The 27965-nt window shown below is 43.1% G+C and overlaps 1 protein-coding gene and 1 long non-coding RNA gene across 3 annotated transcripts in view; one reads left to right on the top strand and one right to left on the bottom strand.

The window, feature by feature from the left end:
- Window positions 1-2744: 2744 nt before the first annotated feature.
- Window positions 2745-27965, bottom strand: part of stxbp1b (syntaxin binding protein 1b) — a 47688-nt gene continuing 22467 nt past the window's right edge. Inside the window, exons 12-20 of one of the 2 annotated variants that reach the window (XM_026187412.1) lie at window positions 17241-17306; window positions 16635-16715; window positions 10750-10888; window positions 10363-10472; window positions 7457-7558; window positions 7254-7339; window positions 6960-7114; window positions 6255-6378; window positions 2745-3399 (exon numbers count right to left, since the gene is read on the bottom strand). In XM_026187412.1, coding sequence (XP_026043197.1) covers window positions 6269-6378; window positions 6960-7114; window positions 7254-7339; window positions 7457-7558; window positions 10363-10472; window positions 10750-10888; window positions 16635-16715; window positions 17241-17306 — 849 coding nt within the window. In that variant the 3' untranslated portion in view covers window positions 2745-3399; window positions 6255-6268. Of the gene's footprint in view, window positions 6379-6959; window positions 7115-7253; window positions 7340-7456; window positions 7559-10362; window positions 10473-10749; window positions 10889-16634; window positions 16716-17240; window positions 17307-27965 lie in introns of both variants that reach the window. The other variant, XM_026187413.1, reaches the window with a different exon arrangement.
- LOC113033524 (uncharacterized) lies at window positions 19295-20201 on the top strand. Its single transcript, XR_003274039.1, has 2 exons — window positions 19295-19538; window positions 20001-20201. It is a non-coding gene; the product is annotated as an uncharacterized LOC113033524 (long non-coding RNA).

Here is a 27965-nt window from a genome sequence, read left to right as displayed (position 1 = left end):
TTCTGTCCCTAGTTAGCTAACATAAACTAATGTAACTATATTAGCTGCAACCAACCAATCACAGAAGGGCTGACTTTTGGGCCAATGGCACCCTGAAGGGCTGCAAACGCTGACAACAGCCCTTTCGTTCATTTTAATTTGCTGACATTAATAATAATAATAATAACAATTATTATAATTAATGATTATTAATAATAATAATGCATGAACCACAGCACAAACCAAACCACAGGAAACGGTTAAAGAGCAGGTAAACGACAGATTCTACAAAAACATGTCAGCACAAAGCGCAGATCTCCCGTTGGCACGTACACGGACACGCTGTCAGATTCAGAAAACCGACATTTCAAAGTTTTGTCACAAGCAGCAACAGAAGACCAAAAGTACACAAAAGCTACAGGAGAAAAATGAAAACAAGATGCAACAATGATGTTTATAAAATAAAATAGAAGCCAGTACTTCATATCATAGGAATGTAAGGATGAAACACAGACACCACACTGTTAAATGTTATGCTACCAATGGTGGATTCAGACAGAGACCAAGATGAAATGTCTAATCGTGGGTTTGAGTCCTTTTTGCCGCCCTCCAATGAGACTGAAGAGATGTTTTAGTGAAAATATCGACTCTGCTGCTCTGGCAGAAAGAAACAATCCAATTTGCTTCTTCTAAACAGCTGGAAGCCTGTGCAGTTTACCACTGGCCAAAACACACTGGATGAAAAGAGCCTGATTACCCAGTGGGGTTTTAAATCAAGACTTTTCTGTATTTGTAGCTGTTGTGTGAAAGACACACATTTTCTATTCTTTGCACAGTTTGTGGCTGAAATACACTTGGCAACTTCAAGCATGACTGTTCATTTAAAGAAACCAAAGCCCAGGAAAAACCTGACGCATGTTAAACATGAGGCTGAGAAACTGGTATGAAGTCAAGATGCAGTGAGATCATGCAGCCATGATCAGCTGGTTGTCAACTCCCATGTTTGTTTGCACATTTCCAGCTGCTGAAATGCTGAAAACAGAAGCATCTAAGATGCTGAGCAAAGTCCTGAGACAGGCACAGGAAGCGGACATATCAACCCCCACAGTGCTGTAAACTGCTGAACTGCAGCATTTAACATTCTCTTCTCAAGCTGCCTGGAAGCTTCAAAGCTCCCATTCAGGGACTTGGCAATGAGCGAGAAGTCAGATCAGAACTTCTAAGTGCTGAAATAATCGTCACTGATAAAGTGTCCATGGTGTCAACACACCTCTTCGCCTTTGTAGATGCAAAACTCAAACAGTGCAAAGGGACTGACCTTCAGTTCTTAACGATTGACTGTCTCTTTATTTTGCTGATTGCTTCTTGCCATAATATGAGTTGTTAAATACGCTGTCAGCTGTGCACCAACATGACAGTTTTTTCTTTGCTATATAATTCCACATATCTTCAGTGTGTATATACAAACTAGAAAGTGGTAAAAATAAAGAAAAAGCACTGAAGCACCTCAGGCGTGTCCACACTTTGTCTGGTAGTGTAAATAATATCATGTTTCTGTGTGGAAATAAAAAAATAAGGAATAAATAAGAGTTTGCTATTGCAAAAAATAAATATTTTCAAGGTAGATTTTCAAATATTAGTATCAAAGTGTCACATTGCCAAAGCATTTGGTCCTTATGGTCAACACCAAACTTGAAGACCATAATGTATGTGACAGGTTCAGTCCTTCTTCACACCTCTCGATTTGTCAAGTGACCAACATTTGCATGTATTCTGCTATGTAACAGAATAACTACAGTGCTTAACATATTTATTAGACCACCTCTTATAAAAACAAGGAAAAACAAGCATTTGAGGACTCAACAAAAAACAATGTTTCATACAATTTATATCAGAAATTAACCGTTTAGCAGCATTTGGTATTTTGATGAAAAAACTATAATGTGCTTTACTATTGTTTTCTGAATTTTACAAAAGTACAATATAACAAACATAATTTCATTATCACATTAGAATTGTCTGTGCACTTTGCTGGATCAACCATTACAGAAGCTTAAAACTTTGGTGATTACCAGTACTGTGGCAGCTGTGGCATACACCTCACACTGGGTGGGGGTCTAATAAATGTATTAAGCACTGTGTATTTACACTACTGTGCAAAACTTTTATGCATGTGTGAAAAATTACTGTGAACAGAGAATGCTTTCAAAATAAAATTGTTGATCATTTATTTTCATCCATCAACAAAATGAACAAACAGAAATCTAAATCATATCAACATGTGGTGTGACCACCCTTTGTCTTCTTCTAGGTGCACGTGCACAGTTTTTGAAGGAGCTCGGCTGGTTGTTCCAAACATCTCGGAGAACTAAGCACAGATCTTCCTCACATCCTTCTGGGTCTTCATGTAATCCCAGACACACTCCATGATGTTGAGATCAGGGCTCTGTGGGGGCCGGACCATCACTTCCAGTACTTCTTATTCTTATTTTCACTGAAGAGAGTTCTTAATGATTTTTGCTGTGTGTTTGGGGTCGTTGTCCTGCTGCACAATACATTTAGGACCAATAAACAATCATTTATATTTCTGAAAGCGTTCTTTGTTTACAGGATGTTTCACAACTGCCTAAAACGTTTGCACAGTACTGTATATGTACATATATGAACAGTATATGTTCATATATGTATATGTACATATACATATATGAACATATACTGTTCATGTTCTGTCTTTTAACCTCTGAAACTCACAGAGAGAGGAGAGATTAATGGAAGTCGCTTTATTAGTTGAACACACCACCTGTAGCAAGTACTGTTTATTGATGAGGACAAAAAAGTACAAATGTGTGATAACACTGCGATCTCTTTTCAAACAACAGCTGATAACTAGTCATACAGAACCACTATAAAATAAAAACCAAGCATTATGGTCAAATAAAAGGAAAAATGATACTCAGTGTACAACAAACAATCACTATCACATCTACTTATCTAGTAAATGATGGAGCTACAGCTACATTTATGTTGGCGGCTTCCAGGTCAGACGTTATTATAAAGCTAATGATTTTTACAGTATGCCATGGCAACCACTACATGAAAAGCACTACTTTAGATGAGAAGTGCCAGATTTTGCTCCAATAATGCCGAATCTCATAGAGCTGTTATTGTTTAGATGAATAAATATAATAATCCCACAATACAGAGTTAACAACAACAAAGACTCCAGCATGATTAGCAGTTTCCATGTTTGGAGTTTTAACAACTGATTTGTACACAACACAAAGTTTGGCTCTGACATGTGAGTGGGTGGGGAATCTAGAGTAAGAGTTTATGGAGTACTACAGGCAGTGCTCTGTTCTTCTTTCTCCAAGTCTTTGAGGGTTTTTACAAGGTGAGAAGGGGTAAAGGTTTCAGTTGACCCTGAAAGACACAAGATGCTGTATGACCAGTCTGTTTGCTCAAGTCTTCAATGAAAAGAAAGAACTTTTTCTTTTTCTTCAGTGGCTCATTGTTAAATTCAGAATTTCATCTAAAATCTCCTCACAAACATGAAATTTCCCACTCGTGGGACTAATAAAGGTATCTTATCTTATCAAACAAAACTCTGATTGATCTATCAACCTCTAAAGCAGAGACATCCTCTCTGCTTTTAATGGTTAAAGGATGTCTTCTGGGTAGGCCAAGGCTAAAATATGATGAATTGGAAATATTGATTTAGCATATCCGCCTGTTCAAAAGTAATAGCTGTGAATATAAATATGTTACAGAGCACATAAAATAAAAGTTATTTTTGAAATTCTGCAGTTTGTAAAGTGTTCTTGTAAACCTGCTGCACTTCACCATGGCAACAAGTGTGTGAATTACTTTGTCAGTTTTTGCTTCAGCTGCTTTTTTGTTTCAGTTTATTACATGTTGCAGGATAAATGGTGACACCAAGCTGATTAAATATTTAAACACTGATTGCACTGATTGCATTTGTTCTGTTAACCACCAGACGTCATCTCCCACCACCTCACGTCATCATCTTCTCATTAGAGTTGTTGTCTATGTAATTACTTCCTCAGAGGACGTTAACTTCCTGTTTTGTTTTGTATAGGTGGTGCAGTGTGCAGACAATTCTACGTGATGGCTTTTTATTTTCATATTTACAAGAGTCTAACATTAAAGGTTTTTTATCTAACAAAGCATCTAACTGACAAGGTGCACCTAATAACATGTCCAGTGAGTGTAACTACTTACACAGCCTGCTATGATTGAGGTACTTTTTGTACTTTTAGACTTTGTTATGCTGCTGTAGTTTTCATAGGACTACCAAGCTGATATAATCCTGTATAATGGTGGATTCAGAGAACACGTGATACACAGTATAATCACCTGCCTTGGAAGGATGTGCAGTGTGTATTTATATAAATTTAAAAGTGTAAAATGTGTAGTGATAAAAGTACTCATGGGGGAAATGTAAATGTATTAACTTCATTTCTCACCTTAAAATAATGCCTCACCCCATATTAACAAAGTAAAAGAGGTTTGCTTGAAACAATTACAACCTAAAGTCTATGAGCTTGATGCTACAAACTTTTTTGCAGAACCTTTTCACTTTCATCGGATTGGAGGAGGATCGTCAGATTCAAGTTTGTGCTCTGGGACACTGAAGACCATTCAAACACAAATGTTATTTGTCACTTCACCCCAATCTCTGCAGAAGGCTACCATCAGAATGTCTCTGTACATTCCTGCATTCATCTCTCCCTTGACCACGACCAGTCTCCCAGTTCCTGCTGGCAAAAAGATCTCCACAGCATAATGTGGGCCCCACCATGCTGCACTATAGTAATGGTATTAGCATTCAGGCCAGAGAGTTCAATCTTTGTTTCATCAGATCAGATAATTTTGTTTCCTGTGGTCTTAGTCTTTGGTTGCCTTTTTGCGAGCTCTAGGAGCGCTGTCGGGCCATTTTCCTGAAGAGTGGCTTCCAACTGGACACTATCATAAAAGCCTGATTAATGGAGTGCTGCAGAAATGGTTGTCCTTCTAAAAGGTTCTCCTCTCTCCACAGGGCAATGCTGGAGCTCAGGCTGGGAGGTGACTGAGAACTGATGATCACTCTGACAAAGGCCCTTCTACACCGACTGGCTGGGTGTCCAGCTCTACGAAGAGTCCAGGTGTTTCAAACTTCTTCTATTTATGGATTATTGAGGCTGCTGTGCTCACTGGGATCTCCAAAGCTGCAGAAACGTTTCCGTACGCTTCCCCAGATCTGCGCCTCGATACAATCCAGTCTTGGAGGTCTACATGAACTCCTTGAACTTCATGGTGTGGTTTGTGCTCTGCACTCTCAACTGTGGGATCTTATACAGACCAGTGTTGGTGGTGTCCAGTCAACTGAGTTTACCACAGGTAGACTCCAAACAAGCTGTAGAAACATCTGACAGGAGTCTGGAGGAAACCAGATGCACCTGAGCCCAGTTCTGTGTGTCATGATAAAGGCTGTAAATACTTAATTAGATGTTATATTTTTGTTTATTTTTTAATACATTTGCAAACATTTCAAGCAAACCACTGTCCTTCGTCGTTATAGGATTGTGTGTAAAATTTTGAGGTGAAAATGAATTGAATCCATTTTAGAATAAGGTCATAACATTACGACATGTGGAACAAGTGAAGGACTCTGAATAGTTTCTGGATGCACCGTAAAGTTTTCATTACTCGATCAAGAACGAAAGGATAATTCAGCATCATGTAATACTGTAATCTATGGTTTTTATAGAGGTGAGGATGCAAAATGATCAGAATAAAATAAAAAGAAGTCAAATGAAGAGAGCAGCCCTACATATTTGTCTAATATGCACACTACAGGATTCCTCACAGTGTTACTGGAGGTGTTGGGTCCTTGTATGTGTTATCTAGAAGATCACTTTGTTGTAACTGACAGGTGCTATGAATTTAAAATGTTTTTCAACAATGTTACGTTATCGCTAGAACAAAATGCAGGTTTCAAAGATTACATGGTATGTTGCAGGTAACCCGTGCCATTTTACAACCAGAACACAGTCCTGCCTCAGACAGCTGTCAAACACAAGGGATGGTAGAAATCCAGCAGGAACAGGGAGGATCTCTGTGACAGTCGAGTTCACCTGCAGGACGATTTATTAAAACACTGACAAACACAGATTCTGACTGTTTGTGAAAACCACGGGCATCAAATGATGTGGGGGACAGGGCTACAGCAGCAAACACAGAGGTACACAAAGAACAAAATGACATTCAGTATTTACTTCCAGATGTTCTTTTATTGTACAGGAGGCTCCTCTGCGCCCTCTGGTGAGGCATTGGGGTCCAAGAAGTCTGGGTGCTGTAGTTCCTTTAAATATTTTGGCGGGGTGAGGATGTGGGTGGCGCCTACAGGAAACAAAATTCTCAAAGCTCAGCAAGTGCTGGATGAAAGCTTGTTAATAACGTGAGACACAAACAAATACTCTGCAAAGGTTTTACTGAAAAGTCACAAATGCTCGAGTGTCCACAGAGGTCAGTGTTTCTACACCAAACAACCAGGTGATGTTTCAGATTCAGAGGACACAGCAGAGCCTGGATCGGATCAGAGCGCTTTTGATAAAAATGAGTCGCAAGAGTTTTAAAAATACTTTAAAGTGTATTTTGTCCAGTGCTAGCTGTCAGCCTCATAGTATGGTACGGATTTCAAAATCCTAAATTACTTCTTAACATTCACAAGATTCTGAGAAAACTTGACCTCTGACCTTGAGGTGGAGATTAGTGCGATTCAAACTAATCTAAGACTTCTAGAAGATGCAGCTGTGGCATGAATTTCAAAATCACCTCGTTCTAAGTTCAGTTATAGGGATGCTAAAGATGAGTAGTACTCTCTGTGTTGAGCAAACCAATTCGCCTGTATAAAACATGTGCATTGCCCCTTAACAGATGACCCAATTCTCCTATAAGTATTCTCAGTCAAATCAACTCACCAATCAAAGCCTCCCACTTGCCATTGGCCTGGGTGACCTCATACACGCAGCGCATCTCACTGTATGTCATGCCTCCAATGATGAAGACGATTATCCGGGGCCCTGTCTTCACCTCTGTGGGGCCCCTGTTCTTGTGCCAGTTACCATAGCGAGCACTGTATGATGAGTAACAGACAAACATTTATGCCAAAGTCCTGAGAGTTTTACACATGTATACGTAGACCCTTTGAAACAACGATAGTGGCAATCAGCTTCTTATTTTGTATCACCTGAAATGTGTATTTAGCTACACACCTTGATGGAGCACTGGCTTTGGCAGATGCTTGTCGCTGGGAAATATACGGGTATTGCTTGGGATCAAGTTTGTCTTCAATTGCATCCTGTGGGAAGACATGCAAGTAGCAACAATTTGTAACTGTACCAATTGTAACCCAAAATACTGTTTAACACATTTGTTTCCTAAATACTGACACAAAGCAACAGCAGATGGAAAGTACCTCCATGAGATCCTTGACAAAAGGGGTCCACCTGGAGAGCTGGTAGGTTTGCTCACTGATCCGTTCCTTGCGATCAGGCTTCTTGGTTTTCTTGGTGGTGCCCTGTGAACAAATGCTCTTTTCAACTAAAGTGTTTTTACTGTTGACACATGAGCACCAAAAAATGACTTTTGTTCAGCCCAAAAACATTACTATTCTTTAAAATGTTCATACTTTTTAAGGTACTCTTAATAAACGGCTATCATAGTTGACCTATTTCTCCTTAATTTAAAAAAAGTCATTCTGCAGACCGTCCTGTAGGCCCACCACCTGCAGGAGGTGTCATAGGGGTCGGGTGCAATGTGCGCCCTGGTGATCCAAACCTCAGCTACCTGAGTCGGCTATCGGGACATGGACCGCCACGCCTCTGGTGGGGAAGGAACCTGAGTGACTTTGTACAATAAATGTGGCCACAGACCTGATGTGATATGATTACACTCAGATAACGAGAGCAGCTGAGGTGTCAATTGACCAGATGAATCTGGTGGCGGGGAAGGATGCTGAACAGACCCGACACACCCAAACATGATCTCTGGAACATCTGACCCTGTTCCAGAGATCTTCAACTTCCACCTCCAGCAGAACTTTGGCAGCTTTCCAAGGGAGGCTGGGAACCATGTTCTCCACCTTCATTGCCGAGGCAGCTGCAAGGAGCTTCATGCTTGTCCCCGAACCACATGGTGGATACTGGAGGTGAAGGAAGCATCAAGCTGAAGATCATAAGCTGATTGCGTCGCTCAGTGCACTAGGCCAGATGAGGAAAAATCTGTTTCTAACTCCAGCTTGTTGCTGCGGTGAATCACCTGTAAACTGAGTCAAACAGGCTCTCGTCCACACCGTCCTCATTCATAAAGTCCTTTACAAAACCGAACATTAGAGCAAACAGCTGGATTTTCCCATTTGAGTGCAGCCGAACAAACAATGAAGGGCCAAAAAAGTGGACAGCATATCCTTGGTTTTAACATAAAGCTCATTGTTGCAGCCAGGGGCAGCACAAAAGTGATCCTTTTAAACAGATTTTCAGTCCCCTTGATTTCCACTGAGTTATCAGTTCTGTCACTAGTTAGCCAACATAAACTAATGCAAATCCAATCCGGTGACGTAACGTTATGTACTGACATCATTCTGATGTAAATAAACCTTTATATGTGTTTCATGTCCTCTTTAAACATCTCCTTGGTAGCCAGGCCTAAGGGGTGGACGAGGTTTCCTAGAAAGCTCTGGATGTTGTAGGGCATTGTTGGCTCCCACACCTCTGACATGTCATGTGGAGATCTGAAGCAGTGCCACTGGATTGGCAGACTGAGATGGTGGTTTTCATTTTTAACAAGGGGGGACCAGTCGGTGAGCTTCAACTACCAGAGGATCACGATACTCAGACACTATGCCAGGGTGCCGGAGAGTTCATCCTGCGGGGGATGGTTGGGAATGTAGGGTGTCTGGCTCATTGCTATGGGCCATTGGGTCCCTGCATAACCATTCCTGGAGCTCGGTCCACATTGCCAGCAGTAAGTTGGACTCATTCCTGGTGCGTGTTGGACTTTGCCAGCAGTTTTATTCATACTTTTTATGGATCGAATTACTTTGCCAGGTGGTGGACGGTTGCACTTTGGTGGCCTCAGAAGCTCATCTCTGTTTTTTGCAGATGATGTGGCTTTGTTGACTTCACTGGATAGTTCGCAGTCGAGTGTGAAGTGGTGGGAAGGAGAATCAGCACCTCCAAGTCTGAGGCCATGGTCCTTAGCTGCAAAAACGTGGAGTGCCTTTTGCAAGTCGGGGTCCAAATGGGAACACAGCTGCAGTGATCTGGGCACCGCATTGGTCCATCGTGGTAAAGAGAGAGCTGAGCACAAAAGCAAAGCTCTTGATTTACCAGTCGAGTTACGTCCCTACCATCATGAGTTCTGGGTAGTGACCAAAAGCATGAGACTGTAGTTACAAATGTCAGAAACTGTTGGCCTCTTTGTTAGCGATAGGGTGAGGAATTCAGCCATCCGAGATTGGCAGTCAAAGTAGTTCAGGGATCTGGCAAGGATGCCTCCTTGGAGAGGTGTTTTAGGTATGTCCCACCAGAAGGGGGCAAGAGCAGACCCAGGCCAGCTCTGTTCTAGGATGCCCTCTGGACCCAGTGGAGGTGGTGAGTGACAGGAGAACGGCGGCTAAGCTGTCATCCCTGTTGGACAACATCTCCCACCCCATGCAGCAGACTGTGACAGCACTGAGCAGCTCCTTCAGTGGGAGACTGCGGCACCCACGGTGTGGGACGGAGAGATTTCGCAGGTCTTTCCTCCCCACTGCTGTCAGACTCCATAATAAAGACTTTAACTGATCAAGCACACACATCCATACATATGCAATAATACTAAGTGCAATAATCCTTTCTGTCATCGTTGTATTTTTACTCAGTTGTATATAGTATTTGTATTTGTATTCTATTTTTATCTTATTGTATATTTATTTTATTTTATTCTACTGTATATAGTATTTTATTTTATTCTATTCTGTACAGTTGTGTACTGTATTTATTCTTATTGTATTCTAATTTTTGCCTCATAACTTTTGCACTGTCCACTTCCTGCTGTGACAAAACAAATTTCCCACGTGTGGGACTAATAAAGGTTATCTTATCTTATCTTATCTTAAATCTCTGTGTTCCACTGGATAGGCTGGATGAATTGGAGATTCAGATTCTTTTGACTAAATAAATTAATATTCAGTGGTCTTATCTTTGCAGCATTGAGACATTTTGATGCAGGAAGCTGCAGTAGTGACATTTCCAAATGCTTTTAGCTTTTATTTGTTTGTTATTTATTTTGGGGGGGGGTCATGTTAAATGAGCTGATGAGGTTGTTGGCAGATTTGCTCACCTCAGAGATAATGGGAACACCCATGTGGGCCATGTTGGAAATGATGTCACTGTCCTCCGGTGGGATGTTAGCATGCTGCAGGAGCTTACACAGGTTCTCCTCAGTCACACCTGACACACACAGTGAGACACACAAATGCATGCAGTACAAATACCCGGTCCAAACATGCAATTCACACGCATGGGAACATGCATGTTTAGAAAAAAAGAATGAATTGACAAAAGAAAATAAATCAAAACCTGAGAATACACGTATGAAAAATTAAACTGTAGCAATAGGACACTGTCTAAGGATAAAACTGAAAGACTGGTAGTGGGCTGCCCGTCTTTCATTTGCAGGTGATCCGATAGATAAAAACTAAAAACAGGATGACGGTGAATATCTGACCATTCTTAAGGAAGATGTAGAGCAGGATGATGCGGATCTTGTCGGACACATTGACATTGGCATCCAGCAGAATGGGGACAATGAGCCTCATGGGATCCTTGATCTTCTCACCTTCTGCATCTGTTCCCATCGCGAGATCCTTCAAAATAATGGAGAACATTATTAGAGTGGTTTCTTGCTGCAATTAATGCCAGTCACTGGTTAACACAGTAACAGGAGACTAAGGTCACAATTCTAAGCTGTATTTCATTTGTAGTCTACTAAAAGTGATGTCACAGGAAATGTTAGAGAATTAAAATTTTTAAAAGTGATTCAATGATAAACAGGAGAGGAGTCTAATGAGTTTAAACGGGCCTTATCTTTAATTACGCTAACATACCTGAAAATACAGTGTTAAAAAAGTTACACTGAGTGGACAGGGCAGAAATGAATGAATAAATGGATGCAGCATAAACTAAGAACAATAATACTATGGAAAAAAAAATGTCACTATACAGGGTAGAAGAGACAGATAGACCCAGCATCTAGTAGCCATCCAGTGCAGACATCCAAAAAAGAATCTCAAGCATAAAGAGTCGAACACCACCGGGCCCTGACATGATTCATGTCTGGCTAAAGAAGCTAACTGCACTGCATAAGCATCTGGTAGCACATCTGGCTTACCAAGGAGCTACAGTGCAGAAGCCACAGGGATCCTCGGTAACAAGGCAGCAGACTGTGCTGGCAGCTGGCTGCGCCAGAGCAGACTGAGCCCCGGGCCCAGAGACCCGAGATCCAAGGGGCCTCCACACCCTGGAAGGGGTCTGACTGAGCCAAGGTCCCGCCAAGCAGCCGCCAAGAGTGAACCAGTACACACCCGAGCACCCAGCCTCGGACACCAAGAACCACCAACGCACCAGTGGGTGGGGGCATCAGACACTGGCAGGGAGTGTGGTGGGGGAAAATAGGCCCCCCACCTGTCGGGGCCTGAGATGTTCTCAGAGGTGGAGTCTAACCCTTGACCTGACACATAAACTTAGACAAACAGACACACACAGACACAAACATGCACACATATAGGAATACTCAGCACTCAGCCAACATGGAGACACAGACATGAACACTGTACACACACTCACACTCCTCCAAACATACTCTGTACTCCCAGATCCAGGCACCATCTCCCCCAGAGGGGCGATCTGTGCCAGACCCAGGAGATGCTTCCCTGTCCTCTGGGGTGGAGATGAGCAGACCGCCCCCGGTACTGCAGCAGCAGGGAAGCCCAACAGCCCAGACCCCGACCAGGATATCTTAATAGATTATTTATCAGAGTTAGTCTCAGAGAATAACAAAATAGCAACCAGGTTTTTTTAGTCTGGCGGCCCAACAGAAGTGTGTAACATCCGGTGTCTTCTGGAAAACATATAAGTCTTTTATACTCTGACAACATAGTTAGTAATTTGTAAATACCTAAAAAAATGTGTTGATGGATCAGAAAACACAACACAAAGCCAGAGTGTTAATGAAACTGGACCAGCTGCTGCAGAGGCCACACCTATGGTTCTGCTTCTGCATCCCTGATTAATGAACTCACCTCATCAAAGAGACAAGACAGAAAGAAACTACACTGAAGCAAGTCCAGGAGCATTTAGCAGTTAAACAGAGAGAAACTGACCAACTGGAACAACAGTTGGAAGACGAGGCGATCCAAAGAGTGAAAATGTGTCAAAGACTGGATCAATATTGCAAGAAAAGGAATAATTGACATAAGAAATGCTGGAACATCAGATAGCAGAGAAGAACAGAGAAACCACCAAGACCAAGGTGAAGTCTGGACAAATATTGGTAAGATCTATGGATCTGGAGGCTGAGATACAGCAAGCAGTAGCAGAAGCAACAGCAGCCAAACCCACCTCCTCCAGCAACGTGGGGGAACGCCTCCAAACCAGCGCAATGTGCATCGACGCCAAATATCATGGCGAGATATAGATTAGATTAGATTAGATTAGATAGAACTTTATTAATCCCTCGGGTGGGTTCCTCTGGGAAATTCGATTTCCAAAAAAGCACAGCACCGACAGAAGTTACAGAGTTACAGAATATTATATATATATATATATATATATATATACACACACACACACACACACACACACACACACACACACACACATATATATAAATACAGAGACAATATAAATAAAATATACGAAGGGGATAAATAGAATAAATAGGAATAAAAATAAAAATACAAGTGAATTGCACATTTCAAGTATTGAGTCTATTGCACCGTTGACTATTTACAAAAGTATTGCACAAAAGGTATTGCACAGTGAGGTGAAGAGGCACTACAGCTTAGTTGTTCCCTCCTTTGTCCTCCTGTTTCCCCTCCCTCTCCCCTCCAGGGAGGAGTTAAACAGTCTGATGGCGTGTGGGACAAAGGAGTTTTTAAGTCTGTTAGTTCTTGTCTTTGGGAGAAGCAGAGGATGTCCAGCATTGTTCATAATGTCCATCAGTTTCTTTAATGTCCTTTTCTCTGCCACTGTCACCAGAGTGTCCAGCTTCATGCCGACCACAGAGCTAGCCCTCCTGATCAGTCTCTCCAGCCTGGATGAGTCCTTCTTTGCTGTGCTGCTCCCCCAGCACACCACAGCATAGAAAAGTACTCCAGCAACCACCGACTGGTAAAACATCCTCAGGAGCTTCCTGCAGATGTTAAAAGACCTCAGCCTCCTGAGGAAGTACAGTCGGCTTTGGGCTTTTTTATACAGGTGCTCTGTGTTGCATGACCAGTCCAGTTTATTGTCCACCCACAGCCCGAGGTACTTGTACTTGTTGACCACCTCCACCTCCTCCCCCTCTATCTGAACCGGCAGTGGACCTTCTCTGGACCTCCCGAAGTCCACAACCAGTTCCTTAGTCTTTGAGGTGTTGAGTTGCAGGTGGTTTGTGTGACTCCATGCGACAAAGTTCCTCACCAGACTTCTGTACTCCTCTTCCTGATCATCCCAGATACACCCCATGATGGCTGTGTCGTCTGCAAACTTCTGAATGTGGCATAATTCAGAGTTGTAGCAGAAGTCAGAGGTGTACAGGGTGAAGAGAAGAGGGGACAGCACAGTTCCCTGTGGTGCTCCTGTGCTGCTGACCACAGTGTCAGACGTGATGTCCTTCAGCCTGACGTACTGTGGTCTGTCGGTGAGGTAGTCGGAGATCCAAGCCACCAGGCAGGGGTCCACCTCCATCCTGTTCAGTTTTTCCTGAAGCATACAGGGCCGGATGGTATTAAAGGCACTGGAAAAGTCAAGAAACAGGATCCTGACCGTGCCTTTTCCCCCATCCAGGTGTGAGTGGGCTCTGTGTAGGAGGTACAGGATGGCATCCTCCACTCCGACACCCGCCTTGTATGCAAACTGTAGTGGGTCCTGGGCATGTTGTACCTGTGGTCGGAGGAGGTTGAGGAAGAGCCGCTCTAGAGTCTTCATAAGATGTGACGTCAGTGCCACCGGTCGGAAGTCATTCAGCTCATTGGGCCGGTTCTTTTTAGGGACCGGGACGATGCAGGATGTCTTCCATAGGGCGGGCACTCTCCCCAGTCGCAGACTGAGGTTGAAGACTTGTTGTAGCGGCTCCCCAAGTTCAGCAGCACACGCCTTTAGCATCCTAGGACACACCTTGTCTGGGCCTGCTGCCTTTCTGGGGCGAAGCTTCCTCAGTTGCCTCCTGACCTGATCCACTATGACACTGGGAGATGTTTGGGAGGAGGGGAGGGGGGGAGATGTCTTGCTGCTGAGAGAGGGATTGGAGGAGGGGGGTGTCATGGTGTCAGGAAGGGGGGGAAGCGAGGGAGGCAGGAGAGTGGGGATTGGACTCTGTAGTGAAGGTGAGGGTGGGGGGGTTGTGGGCTGGTCAAACCTGTTGAAGAAGTTGTTGAGTTCGTTTGCCTTCTCCACAGTCCCCCCCCCCCCCCCCCCCACTGTGCTTTTCTTGGTGTTGTGGCCTGTGATGGTTTTCACACCATTCCAGACCTCCCTCATATTGTTCCTCTCCAACTTCTGCTCCACCTTCCTCCTGTAGGTGTCCTTTGCTTCCCTCAGGCAGCGTTTCACCTCCCGCTGTGCTGCCTTCATCTCCTCCTTCACTTTGCTCCTGAAAGCCTTCTTCTTCATGTTGAGGACAGCTTTGACTTCCTGTGTTACCCACGGTTTGTTATTTGTTATATACGGACCCAAAAGAGATCAAGGGGCACACCTGTTCTACAGAGCATGTATACGAACAGTAATACATGCGGAGAAAGAGGACATTAGCAGAGAGAGTGTCCAACAACATGACGAGGTGCCCAGTACTAGTGATGGTAAATTCGATTCTTTTTACTGAATCGAGTTTGAATGAGTCACTCACCAAAGTGAATCGGGTTTTTTGAGTCACTGAGTCAGTTGACCAGAGAGTGCAACAAATGTACATTTTCACTCAAACTTAATTTGTTTCTCTTTTCATGTAAATCCTACAGCTAAGATGAGTGATTGAAGAAGAAAAACAACTATTTTTATAGAGCAAAAAAGAGCAAATAAAATTAAGATTTCTAAAGAGAACATTTATTTTATTTTATTATTTAAGTATTTTCCTATTTTCTCATCTAAATGTCCACTGAGCTGTGTGCCAGGGGGCGGTAATGCTCCTTAACATTGGTTGCCAACCAAGAAGAAGAAGAAGCTGTGAGCCAGGAGGGAGGGGGTGAGTAGCTCAAATGTGCTGCTAGCATGTTAGCAGAGCGATGCTACTGTGAACTGAGGAGCAATTGTCTTGATGTGAGCTTCTGCTCAGGGTTTTTTCTTCCAGTTCAGAGCAGAAATGTTTCTGTTAAGAAACTGGCTGTTTTTTCCCCCCCACAATTTTAATTATAAGCTAGATATATTTGTACTAATGGAATTAGTTTGCTAACAGCCACAGGGATGAGTCAGTGAGTCAGTTGGGTTTGTGAATCATGATTCACGAGTCAGTAAAGTGATTCTCGAGCATTGAACGATTCGTTCATGATTCGCACATCACTACCCAGTGCTGGATGGGACAACGTACAACATGGCAGCTGGAACAACCTTCAGAGAACATGTTTGTGCTGTTTTGTTGTATTTGCATTGAACAGCATGCAAATGTTGGAGAGTGACAGTGATGACCTTCACACTGAACATTAATTCTGCTTAACATTGTGCAGCTTTAGGAAATGCAGAAATCCTCTTTTTTAATTTGTTCCATTTCATTTGTTTTTCTCTTTTCCTCTTTTAAACTAAGTGATTGTGATTTTGTGTAAAAAGAAGTGGATTTCAATTCGTGGAGAATAAATGAACGAGAGTCATTTGTGTTAAATATCAGCCTATTTATTAGTTCTGATCTTGTCATAATGTTTTTACCTCAATCATTCAACTGATACTGATTTCCCAGGATTAATGAAGATGCGTTGCATACTTCTCCCATATTACTCCAGCCTTGCTGTTCTGTTCTCATGTTGTTCCCCTGCCACCTTGGATGGTTAAGTGGAGAATATCTGGTTTAAACTCCTGGCTTACTTGGCAATGCCCAGAGAGACGATGGGCGAAAGATCGCCTCAAAGTTTCAGAAGAAAGAATACTCGAGTGTCACAGAGCTGTTAAAGCTGAAAACCCTTTTTTTCAACCCTCATGTCCATTAATAGCGACAAACCACACTTTCTTTTTAGCTAACATTTTGGCTAACATTAGAATTTGTTTGATGATGTCATACATTTAAGTGTGAGAAATATGCAAAGAAATGAGGAAGGGGACAAATATTTTGTCACGGCACTCTAAATGCTCCCAGCGGTCACACTGAAACAAGACCCTGAGGCCTGTTCCCTCAGTGTTGACAGATCCAACAGAGTTTTGATGATTTACCTGTTCCACACGGCAAAGTTTGTCCACGGTGCCCTGGTAGCGGTTCATACAGTCCTCAGCCAGGTGGAGGTGGGTTGAATACTGAGCAGGAGAGAGAGAGAGAGAGAGAGAGAGACGCTGCCAGTCAGGCTGACAAAGTGACCACCATCAGATCTAAACTTTATTAAATTTTAATAATAATCTTAATATTTTCTACATAACGCTTCTAAATGAGCTTGTTTCCTCGTGCTGTTTGTCATGAAGTGTCAGAACCAAATGTGTTGTGGATTATCCACACATCTCTACATCAATATAGTTCACAGCTATAAACAAATTCAACACATTAAACAAAATATTCTCATATGGACTGAGAATAAAAAGACAAAAACTTTATAATAATTTATGCTTATGCTGAGGGGAAAGCAGCACGTTGTATGTATGTATGTACTTCATAGCAGAAGAAGCTGCTGCTAATGTTTTCTTTTGGTTTCTGTCATGTCTGCAGTATAATTCTACAACATCATGATTTCACATTAAATGTGACCACAATTTTGAATAATGAGGTAAACATATACGCAGATTCAGTATTCCATGAACGCTGTTGTCTGTTGTGACTTTAGCTCCTACCTTGCTGAGCTCTTTCTGATACTGAGGCATCTTCTTCAGCATCTGCGAGAGTTCCTTCATGGTGGTCTGAAAGACAATGAGACACCTGCAGTGAATAAAATGTCTTCATTCATTGGCTCACTGGGTATGAAAGATTCTTTCAACAACAACATCAGCTACAAATGATGCTACACAACTAAAACAATAAACCAAATGCTTTTACTGTTTTATTCTCCACTGACTGAACAATGTTTTGAATACATTTATCTGCTTTTTACCCTCATAAGGACCAGGATCATGTTTTTATTCACTTATATGACTTATTATCTGCACCTTCATTTAAATGTCTTCCATAAAGGAGTACAAAGCCTTTCATATCCCAAATATCAATATTTAATTGATTGTAATATTAATATATAATTTTATCATATTTACTGTAATGTTATATTAATAGAATAATTTTGAAGAACTTCAGTTTGATGAGTTTTTGAGGTTTTGTTTGTCCTGTAGGCTGAGCAGATGTTTAAAGGAGTCGTCGGTAGAATTCTGTATATTTAAAAAGAGAAAAAACATTTTTTTAAGGCAGCCAGTGATTGAAACACCAAAGATTTGTACAGTAGTATCAGCCAAAACAGGCAATATCCCACTACAGGCAAGACAGGCTATTCAATTGTATTTTTATAGGACCAAATCAAGCACCTCAAGGTGATTTATACTGTAAGATAAAGAGCCCACAACAATGCAAAGCAAACAGAGAAAACCGCAACAATCACATGACCCCCTCTGAGCAAGCATTTGGGCAACAGTGAGGAAAAACCTCCACCAGAACCAGGCCATGGGAGGGGAGGCCACCAGTGCATCACGTGAAGGTGACGCAGTGCTATAAGGTCACCAAGATAAGGTGGGGCGTGGTAGCTTTCATGTGATGAGAAGGATCTGAAGTTTGATTCTGGATTTGACAGGGAGCCGATGAAGAGGAGCTAATATGGGAGAAACATACAGTCTCTTTCTAGTCCCTGCCATTATTCTTACTGGAATCAATGCAGACACTGGAAATCCCTCAGTCCTTGCTACATAAGCACAACTGAGAGTGAACGATCATCTTGGCTGTTGGTAACAACAGGGCTGGACTGGTAATCTGGAGCTTGTGGGTCAATATCATTTTTGTTTTCTTTTTTGATAAAGCCTACATGCCGGCTGGAAGAGCGCACTGGCACCATGGGTGCATGAAGCAAGAACGTACTGAGGAAGACTAGTTTTGCGTCATTTAAAGTGGAATGTCCTGATGCCCCTGAGTCCTGTGGTTGAGAGCGAGGGCTCAGCTGACTGTCCTCTTTTGCTGCTAACAACGAGCCAAACTGCACGAGAACACACTGATGTGACACTAATGTCACAGCACCATACTGATCAGTGTTATTTATGCTGGAGAGCTAGTTAGCTAACATTATTACTGACAGCCAAAATGCTTGTTCACCCTCATTTTTGCTGCTGGACCTAATGAGGAATGACGGGTTTCAGGTATCTGCGCAAGAAGTGTTGCAAAAGCCAAAGCACGCAAATTCATGAATTTGTCAGTAGAGAGGTTGCAATCAAGCAGGTGTAAATCCACAATGGATCAGGAAACATTGTTCATTTTGACAGTAATGTTGAAACAGTTTGAGGATAAAGTTGAACTTGTCATTTTAAGTCAACTCCCAGTGCAGCTACACACTCTGCACATGCCTCGTGTTGTTGGGTCAGTGAGACAGCTCGATCACCTGTCTCATTGTGTCTTTTGATGTAACATGCATCTTAGCCATCGCCATGACTACACCCACTGCCTTCTGATTGAATGCATGTTTCTGCAACATCCTTATACCACACAACCCTACTTTACACCACACTCGTGTTTAGTAGTAGTAGAAGCACAATTTCACCAACTAACTTACACAAGGCAGCCATTGGAGCTGAATTGCAATAACAACTCCTTTTATCTCCACATTGACTTAATATAAATATTATTTCAAGTTTGATCTACAAAATTTGGAGTTTATTTGCAAAATAAACCATAACTTTTTTTTTCTGAATGTGTCTAATACTCCTTAGTAGAGTAATATGTAACCCATATCAACTACTGCCTGTCACATGACCCACGTCAGCTGATTTGAGGTCCCTCTTCTGATTGGCTCCTTTCACGTCGCGGCAACTCTGAAAACCGGCTGTGGAGGGATACTTCCGGGTTCGACTCCTGCTGTGGCTGTGAGCTTATGGCATTTAGAGCGGTATTGGAAAACAAAGCGTTTTCTCTCCTCAATTCATCTTTAAACTTTAAACTCAGCAGTAAGTGTCCTTAATATCTTTCAACCTTTGGTTGTCAGTAACCAGCCGATCGTTTTCACGATTCAAAAAATGACTTTGTGCGGCAGCGTTCCCACCGCGAGCAGAACTCCGGTTCATAAACTGCTGTTTTTGAACACTTTTGTTTACTTAAGCATTTTTATGGGCTTACTTTGAAACAAAGTGCGATTGAATGATTATTGTTATGTGTTGCCTTGAATTCGGCTATGCTGTCTGTTAGACAGTTGTTTTCCTTTATTGTTGTTTTTGTATTGTTTGTAGCGAACGCTACTGGACTGTATAGATTAAGCTACGTAGCCAAGATGATTAATGATTTAACTGTTGTACATTGATTGATGATGATTTATGATTTGCATTGTTACCTAGACTTGCAGAAGAATATATTTGTTTACCGGTAAACTGAATTGAACTTGATGTGCTAATGGACATTTTTCTGACCTACAGGCCAGGTTTTTTTCCCCCCCTTTGAATTGATCTTCTTCATATTGAAGTGGCGAGCCGGTAGGACCATCCTTTGTTTTCCCCTCTTTTCCCCCACTTAGCCGTCTTTGGATTACGGACATATTTCCCCATTGTATGAAGCTGGACCCTAAGGAGGAATACCTTAAAAGTGAACTTTAAAAAGAAAAGGACCAAAAAAAAAAAGGACTCTTAGCAAAAGGACTCTTGCACAGAAAAATCACAGCATTGATTTATTATTTAATTGTGGACATTTACGTTGTGTGTTGTGTTAATTATTTTTGTTCCATTTCCCCTTTCCCCTATTTACTCAATATATTTTTGGTACAAGACATTGCAGTTTTTGGTCTCATCATTCACACCATCTAGGCTCCATAAAGAACTATTTCTTCTGCGCGTCAGTCAGTAAATTCATCCATTGCCATAAACTAGTCCTTAAATAACTTAGCGTTACATGTGGCGAGCCAGCCAGGAGCCTGATGGGTGAATGAGGGTTTTTTTTTTTTTTGTGTTATTTGATGTAATTTGATATTCGGTAATTTCTGTGGTTTTGATAAGGTCCGCGACAAGAAAAAATGAAGTTTATTCAGGAAAGTGGGGTCAATGTTGCACATTCTGTCATTGTTTCTGGTGCCGCAAACACTGAGAAAGATGAGGAAATTCTTGATTATTTGAAACAGTACAGTCGTATAAAAACTGTTATATTCGTGGATGACGCAAATAGTGTTTTTTACAAAAACCTGATCGTTGAATATTGTGATAGTTCTGCGATAACTGCTCTTAATACGTTTTTCCCATATACTCATCAGTCAAAGAATCACTCGGCTTTGACTTTTTGTGTAAGATCGCTTGCCGCAGAATGCACAGCCACAGGAGGAGTCAGGACCCCTGCAGATTACCTCGGCGAGCTCAAGCAACTTGCACGCCGCAGCGGCAGGGATTTTCCAGATATTCTGCGGGAAATGATGGGACAAATCAGTGAGCATCTGGAAGGAATCGAACAAGACAGTGACTTAGAGGGAGCCTCAGTCCAAATTGTGGAGCCTGCATCATCTCTGCCTGGCCAGCAGGGGTCGTTGTCTGGACACTCCGCAATCTCTGAGACAGCTACCAGCAATCCCTCACCTGACCAACAGGGGTCACTGCCACATCCACAAAGATTTTCACTGTCACAGACTGAAATGAACCCCCCGGAAATACAAAAGTTAGTGGTGGAGCATGTTGTAAAAACAGACACCGTATCTGCATTCAGACTTTGTCCTTTCTCTGGGAAGATCCCCAAACCAGCTAACGAAACAGATTATGAGACCTGGAGATCTCACATTGAACTGCTGTTAGCAGATCCAAATTTGGCACCTCTACAGATCACTCGTCGCATCCTTGAAAGTTTGCTACCTCCGGCAGCAGATGTTGTGAAAGGGCTGGGCTCAAACACAATTCCATCAATCTATTTAAAAGTGTTGGATTCTGCTTTTGCTTTGGTACAAGATGGTGAAGAGTTGTTTGCTCAATTCCTGAATACGTTACAGGATCCGGGTGAGAAACCCTCTGCTTTTTTGCAACGTTTACAACTCACATTAAACACTGTGATGAAAAGAGGTGGTATCTTGTCTTCAGACTTCAACAAACATTTACTCAAGCAGTTTTGTCGAGGATGCTGGGATAGCGATATCCTAAACAAACTACAGTTGGAGAACTTGAGGAGCGATCCCCCATATTTTGCAGAGCTCCTCCTACTGCTTCGAACTGAGGAGGGTAGACAGCTGGCCAAGGAGAATCCCATGAAGAAGCACCTAACTGCATCCAAGCCTCGTGCCGCTGTTCATTCCCAGAGCACATGTGCTTGTAGCCATTCAGACACCAAGGCTATTAATGAGCTGAAGCAACAGATGCTGAAACTGCAGAGTCAAATGGCTGCTCTTCTCTCACAGAAATCTCAATTCTCCAAGCCAGCACCACCTCAACTCAGATCAGCACAACCAAGACCCAGCAGCAGTGCAACCAGTTCCCGGCCTAGAGCAGGCTACTGCTTTAAATGTGGAGAGGATGAGCACATGTCAGCAGGATGCGCCAACCCTCCAAACCCGACACTGGTTCTGAAAAAGAAGAAACAACTTGAAAAAAGACAGCAGGTTTGGGACAGCAATAACAAATCGTCAAACTAGAGGCAGTCTCTGTGGAGGGACAGACGGAGGCTGCAATCGACCCATGTCCCAGTTACAAGCAGGATGGACGTTCCATCACATTGCCTAAAGGACTCATTGGAACCAGAAGCACAGCACAGGTCACGATTGGAGGAACTGTATTCAACTGCCTGTTAGACACTGGGTCTCAGGTAACCACCATCTCTCACTCCTTCCACCATGATTATCTTTCTGACCATGAGATACAACCTCTGAAAAATCTCCTGGAGATAGGAGCAAATGGCCAAGCTGTTCCATACCTTGGTTATGTGGAGCTGAACGTCACTTTCCCTCCCGACTTCTTGGGTTCCACCACAGCTGTTGACACACTTGCCCTGGTAGTTCCTGATGTCCAATCAGCTCAACAGCCGTCAATACTGATTGGTACAAACACTCTGGACTTGGCATATGAGAGAGCATTCTCAGACCAACAACCCTCCATTCCAGCCCCACATGGATACAGAACGGTGCTGAAAATCCTTGAGCAACGATACAGACTGGCCAACAGTAACCATCATGGAATCATCAAGCTGCACACTGACGGACCACAGACCATCCCAGCTGGAAAAACTGTTGCCTTGGAGGGCTTAATTTGCGGACGCTGCCTCCAGGCCGAGAAGGCTGTGTTGGTGGAACATCCAACTTCGTCGCCTCTGCCAGGTGGCTTAATGGTCCCGTCTTGTGTCATGGATTTCCCTTCTCACCAGCCATACCACTTACCTGTGGTAATCTGCAACCAGTCTGATCATGACGTAACCCTCCCAGCCAAAGCCATCATTGCGGAGATCAGTGCCATTCAGTCTATTCAGTGTCAGGAAAGGAGTCATGACAGTATGCCTCCCAACCCTGTGACTTCTGGGTTCAACTTCAACTTTGGTAACTCCCCCTTAACACCGGAATGGAAGAGTCGTATTACTGAGAAGTTAAACGCCCTCCATGATGTCTTTGCAAAACACGACCTTGACCTCGGGAAAACCGACAAAGTGAAACATCAGATCAAGCTCTCTGACCCTACTCCCTTCAAACAGCGCCCAAGACCAATCCATCCTCAAGATTTGGATGCTGTGCGCCAACACCTGAAGGAGCTGGTTGACTCTGGGGTCATCAGAGAGTCAGAGTCACCTTTTGCATCACCCATTGTCGTGGTGCGAAAGAAGAATGGGAGTGTGCGGCTCTGCATTGATTACCGGAAACTAAATCTGCAGACCATCAAAGATGCATATGCATTGCCAAAGTTGGAGGATACTTTTACAGCTCTCTCTGGATCAGAATGGTTTTCAGTCCTTGACCTTAAATCTGGTTATTATCAGATTGAAATGGAGGAGGAAGACAAGAGCAAAACAGCATTTGTATGTCCACTTGGATTCTATGAGTTCAACAGAATGCCCCAGAGAGTCACGAACGCACCCAGTACCTTCCAGCGACTAATGGAAAAGTGCATGGGAAAAATGAACTTGAAAGAAGTCTTGGTCTTCATTGACGACTTGATTATTTTTGCACCAACACTTGAAGAGCATGAGAGGAGACTACTGAAAGTCCTTCACCGTTTGAAGGAATTTGGACTCAAGCTCTCAGTTGAAAAGTGCATGTTTTTCCAGAAATCCGTTAAATACTTGGGGCATGTTGTGTCAAAGGATGGTGTACAGACAGATCCAGATAAAATCGAGACACTTAAGTCCTGGCCGGTTCCAAAGAATCTTAAAGAACTTCGCTCTTTCCTGGGTTTCGCAGGATATTACCGTAGGTTCATCCAAGGCTACTCCAACATCGTTAAACCTTTGCATGACCTTACTGCTGGATATCCTCCATCACAGCAGAAACTCAGAGCCACCTTCAAGCGAGAGCAATATTTGGATCCTAAGGAACCACTTGCCAGTCGCTGGACTCCTGCATGTCAACAAGCCTTTGACACCATTATCAAAAAACTCACGACAGCACCAGTACTTGCTTTCACCGATCCCCAGAAGCCTTACCTTCTCCATACAGATGCTAGTTCTACCGGGCTAGGAGCTATTCTGTACCAGGAGCAACAAGGACAAAACCGGGTGATTGCCTATGCAAGTCGTGGTCTGTCGAGGAGTGAGTCAAAATATCCAGCTCACAAACTGGAATTTCTGGCTCTCAAGTGGGCTGTTACGGAGAAGTTTCATGACTATCTCTACGGCACCAACTTCACTGTCATTACTGACAGCAACCCACTCACCTATCTACTTACCTCTGCTAAATTAGATGCCACCAGTTACCGTTGGCTCTCTGCTCTTTCCACATTTTCATTCAAAATCATGTATAGATCTGGTAGGCAAAATCCAGATGCTGATGCTCTCTCTCGCAGGCCACATGGAGAACTCTCCAATGACCAGATGTCCCACAAGGAGAGGGAGAGAATTCTCCGATTTGCCCAACATCATCTGGGTCATTCTTCCTCAATTTCCATCGATCAACACACAGTCAAGGCCCTTTGTGACCGGCAGCTCGTTTATAGTATGGCTGAAAAGATGTCCACCACCGCGCTCATCCAGTCACTAACTGCCCATGCCGACAGTTTGCCTGACAGCTTCGTCAACGACACTCAGTTTGCACCTCCTGTTGTTCCTCAGCTGACGAATGCTGAAATCGCTGAGAGACAGAGGGAAGACCAGACCCTGAGGCATGTCATATTGCTGCTAGAGACTGGGGAAAGCCCACCTCCCGTCTTGCGGGATGAACTCCCAGAACTGCCCCTTCTACTCCGAGACCAACATCGCCTGGAGCTCCAAAACGCCATTCTCGTGAGGAGGAGGCAAGTTGGGGACCAGCTCTATCACCAGTTAGTGTTACCTCAGAAATTTCGGGCTAAAGTACTGTCAGAACTGCATGACAAGATGGGTCATTTGGGCATCGAACGTACTCTTGACCTCGTACGTCGAAGATTCTACTGGCCGAAAATGGCCAATGATGTGTGGAATAAAGTGAAGACATGTGAGAGATGCACCAAACGGAAAGCCTTACCTGAAAGAGCGGCACCCCTGGTGAACATTCAAAGTTATCGACCTCTGGAACTGGTTTGCATGGACTTTTTATCACTGGAACCTGACAGGAGCAGAACCAAAGACATCCTGGTAATAACAGATCACTTTACCAAGTACGCTGTCGCTGTCCCCACTCCAAACCAAAAAGCAAAGACTGTCGCCAAATGTCTCTGGGACAATTTTCTGGTTCATTATGGTATCCCAGAAAAGCTCCATAGTGATCAAGGACCAGACTTTGAGTCACGCACAATAAAAGAACTCTGCAAAATGGCTGGAATTCACAAAATAAGAACTACACCATACCATCCACGAGGAAATCCAGTCGAGCGCTTTAACAGAACACTCCTGAATATGCTCGGAACACTCACCACAGAAGAGAAAACTCACTGGAAAGATTTTGTTAAGCCCTTGGTCCACGCATACAACTGCACCCGGAGTGATGTTACTGGCTACTCACCCTATGAGCTCATGTTTGGTCGACAACCTCGCCTCCCGATTGACCTGGTCTTTGGACTTCCTGTGGACGGCAATCAACCCACTCATTCGCAATATGTCCAGAACCTGAAGTCAAATCTAGAAAAGAGCTACAAAATTGCCATTGGCAATGCGGAGAAGCTCATGGAAAGAAACAAGAGCCGTTTCAACCAACATATCACCCCCTCTGAACTGGACGTTGGTGACAGGGTGCTGGTACGTAATGTGAAACTCCGAGGCAAACACAAAATCGCAGACAAATGGGAACCAGACATCTATGTGGTGGTAAAAAGAGCAAAAAATCTTCCAGTGGACACTGTCCGACCAGAGAACAAATCCAAACCGATTCGTACTCTACACAGAGATCTCCTATTACCATGTGGATTTTTGCCGCATTCCACTAGAACCAACCGAACAACTGTAAAACCAACCAGGAAGCAGTCATTCAACCTTTCTGATGAGGACTGTGCACAACCTCAGTCAGACGATGAGGATGAAATGATACCGCATCAATGGTATGATCCTGTCTCAGAGCCTCTGCAATTCACCACTGTCCATAATCTGCCAGAACCGTCATCCGCCGTTCCAGCCACTGAACCTTTACCATCTGATACACCAGTCTGTGAACCTGCTACGCTCCCTTTGCCTCCTCTTGAGCCAGCAGAGAGCGAAACCCCTGACTCGGAAACCCCTGTCAAGGAGGAAGCTCCTGATACTGTGGAATCAGAGGACAGTCTGTCCTCTGCTGAACCTACCAATGTTGAATTGCCGACTGAGTCCAGTATGTCCTCTGCTGCTGATCTACCATCTAACTCTGACACCTCCAGCTCTGAACTAGAACCTCTGAGAACATCAACTCGGACCAGGAAACCTCCGGACCGGTTACAATACTCTACGCTTGGTCAGCTCATCTTGAAGAGTATTCAGGCACTCGTCCATGGCTTAACCACTGCCTTTACTCATGCACTGGAGGATGAAGAGGACCATCTGCTTACTGCCACTGAACAACCTGTCATCCGGACCCAACCACCATGTACAGGGACGTACATGAGATCGAGGGGGGAACCTGTAACCCATATTAACTACTGCCTGTCACATGACCCACGTCAGCTGATTTGAGGTCCCTCTTCTGATTGGCTCCTTTCACGTCGCGGCAACTCTGAAAACCGGCTGTGGAGGGATACTTCCGGGTTCGACTCCTGCTGTGGCTGTGAGCTTATGGCATTTAGAGCGGTATTGGAAAACAAAGCGTTTTCTCTCCTCAATTCATCTTTAAACTTTAAACTCAGCAGTAAGTGTCCTTAATATCTTTCAACCTTTGGTTGTCAGTAACCAGCCGATCGTTTTCACCATTAAAAAATGACTTTGTGCGGCAGCGTTCCCACCGCGAGCAGAACTCCGGTTCATAAACTGCTGTTTTTGAACACTTTTGTTTACTTAAGCATTTTTATGGGCTTACTTTGAAACAAAGTGCGATTGAATGATTATTGTTATGTGTTGCCTTGAATTCGGCTATGCTGTCTGTTAGACAGTTGTTTTCCTTTATTGTTGTTTTTGTATTGTTTGTAGCGAACGCTACTGGACTGTATAGATTAAGCTACGTAGCCAAGATGATTAATGATTTAACTGTTGTACATTGATTGATGATGATTTATGATTTGCATTGTTACCTAGACTTGCAGAAGAATATATTTGTTTACCGGTAAACTGAATTGAACTTGATGTGCTAATGGACATTTTTCTGACCTACAGGTCAGGTTTCCTTCCCCCCCTTTGAATTGATCTTCTTCATATTGAAGTGGCGAGCCGGTAGGACCATCCTTTGTTTTCCCCTCTTTTCCCCCACTTAGCCGTCTTTGGATTACGGACATATTTCCCCATTGTATGAAGCTGGACCCTAAGGAGGAATACCTTAAAAGTGAACTTTAAAAAGAAAAGGACCAAAAAAAAAAGGACTCTTAGCAAAAGGACTCTTGCACAGAAAAATCACAGCATTGATTTATTATTTAATTGTGGACATTTACATTGTGTGTTGTGTTAATTATTTTTGTTCCCCTTTCCCCTATTTATTCAATATATTTTTGGTACAAGACATTGCAGTTTTTGGTCTCATCATTCACACCATCTAGGCTCCATAAAGAACTATTTCTTCTGCGCGTCAGTCAGTAAATTCATCCATTGCCATAAACTAGTCCTTAAATAACTTAGCGTTACAAATAGTTGCGAGTAAAGTACAAGTTTACAGCTCAGTTTATTGCGTACACATCGATATATGTTTGTGAATA

Source organism: Astatotilapia calliptera, chromosome 12 (genome assembly GCF_900246225.1).
Source record: "Astatotilapia calliptera chromosome 12, fAstCal1.2, whole genome shotgun sequence".
Taxonomy (NCBI): Eukaryota; Metazoa; Chordata; class Actinopteri; order Cichliformes; family Cichlidae; genus Astatotilapia; species Astatotilapia calliptera.
Note: the sequence above shows the minus strand (reverse complement) of the source record. Positions and strands in the feature narration are given on the sequence as shown.